Below are 1935 nucleotides of genomic sequence, written 5' to 3'. Positions count from 1 at the left end.
CAGATGACGCGCATTGCGAATTTCTTTGGGGTCCCTCAAGCCCCTCGACAACTCTGGAGAGAGCAGTTATTAGAAAACTAAGGAGAAGCCCTCGAAGAATACCCCAACATTAACCAAATCCAGTGAAATGCGCACATGGTAGATGTGACAAACCAGGAAGTTCGGGACGAACCTCCCAAGGTCGAATAGCCAGTTCCAATGGAGAGGGAGCGAAGAGTGTTGATGGTGAATAGGAATCAAGACACTGACGAAGTCATACATTAAGTTCGATGTAATGATTTGGCAGCGGATAAAAAATTAGCAGCCATTGTTGAAAGGATTATGGCACGAAATGGGGTAAACGTTGGCCTCCATAGGCCAAACTATTGTCACCATTATCGGAGTACATTCTATAGTCAGAATTACCCCTAGATGGAAAGTGCCAAAGTTTACAAAATTCTCTGGGGACGCTAGGGAGTCTACTATTAAACATATGGCAAGGTACCTCATCAAGGCAAGAGATATCACAAATAATGGGAATATGAAAGTTAATTACTTTCCCAGTTCACTCACGAAGAATGCCTTCACATGGTTCACGATGCTCCCAGCAAGTTCGTTTCATTATTGGACTCATTTGGAAAGATTGTTCCATGAACAATTTTACATGGAGCAGTCGAAGATTAGTCTGAAGGAATTGGCTAGCATTAAGCGTAAATTCACTGAGCCAATAGACGAATATCATAATAGGTTTCGTTTGCTAAAGGCAAGGTGTTTTACACAGGTGCTTGAGCATGAGTTAATCAAAATGGCCGCTGGTGGCTTAGATTATTCCGTCAGAAAGAAATTGGACACCCAATACTTAAGGCATATGTCCCAACTGGCTGATAGAGTTCGACAGGTAGAACGCCTGAAGACTAAAAAGGACAGGGCGAATAAGAATAATAGGAGAGAAAGAGTAGCCTATTTCGATTTAGATGGAGATGATCACAAGACATATAGTGACTTTCTAGATTTCGACGAAAGAGAGATCAACCTTGCTGAATTAAAACAAGGACCACCCTACTCCTGCAAGGTCCTTGCACCTTCGAATGGAAAAAATCCTATTGAACCCGAAAAGAACGATAAGTTCCCCAAGAAAACATATACCTTCGACGTCATTAAATGTGACAAATTTTTTGATTTATTAGTCAAAGATGGCCAAATGATAGTGCCTTCTAGCGCTAAGATACCTCCTTTAGAACAACGAAAGAAGAGGAGTTTTTGCAAATATCATAATTTTTTGGGCCATAATACCTCACAATGTTTTATTTTCAGGGATCTTGTGAAAAATGTAATCAGGGACGGAAGGTTGAAGTTCGGGGACAGGACAAAGTCACAAATGAAGATAGACTTGGACCCATTGCAGGTGGTAGATGCCCACTATGTTAAGCCATTCGTTGTCAACATGATGGAAGTATCTGAAGCCCATGACAGAAATGCCATGATGTTTGAAACCACTGAGGGTTTCAAGCAAGAAACCACTAAGGGTTTCGTCTAATGAAATAGTATGACTAAGGCCACTGAGGGCCTTAGAGCCAAATTGGAAAAACTAGAGATCACAGATGGTGCCAGTTTGAAGGTGAACATGGTCGAAATAAGCCAAGGAACGGAAATCGAGGATGATGAACAGAGCCTCAAGCTAGATGTAGAACATGTCAAAGTGACATAACCCAAATATAATGAAAGTCTGCTTGAATTTCTCCAACGCTGCCAGCGGAAGAGATTTGATGTAATGATGTGCCCCGGGTGCAGTTATGTATTCTACAGAAAAGCGATAGAGAATATCGGAAGGGTTCGAATCACCAGCAGCAGGAGGAACTAGAGGGATACCCATAACCGTTTTACCTTCAACAAGAGGGGATTCCCTTGAAGGCAGGATCAAGGAGGTCCGGGTCTCCATGCCAACAGGCTAGCCAC

At 42.4% G+C, this 1935-nt stretch overlaps 1 protein-coding gene across 1 annotated transcript; it reads left to right on the top strand.

Moving 5' to 3' along the window:
* Positions 1-472: 472 nt before the first annotated feature.
* LOC127122445 (uncharacterized) lies at positions 473-1516 on the top strand. Its single transcript, XM_051052784.1, has one exon. The coding sequence runs from the start codon at positions 473-475 to the stop codon at positions 1514-1516; it is 1044 nt and encodes a 347-aa protein (XP_050908741.1).
* The last annotated feature ends 419 nt before the right edge of the window (positions 1517-1935 follow it).

This window comes from Lathyrus oleraceus, chromosome 2 (assembly GCF_024323335.1).
Source record: "Lathyrus oleraceus cultivar Zhongwan6 chromosome 2, CAAS_Psat_ZW6_1.0, whole genome shotgun sequence".
Lineage (NCBI taxonomy): Eukaryota > Viridiplantae > Streptophyta > Magnoliopsida > Fabales > Fabaceae > Lathyrus > Lathyrus oleraceus.
This window is presented reverse-complemented; position numbering and strand designations above follow the sequence as displayed.

Excerpts from the sequence above, each read along its gene's own strand:
- LOC127122445 (XM_051052784.1), top strand. The coding sequence starts at position 473 with ATGGCAAGGTACCTCATCAAGGCAAGAGATATCACAAATAATGGGAAT.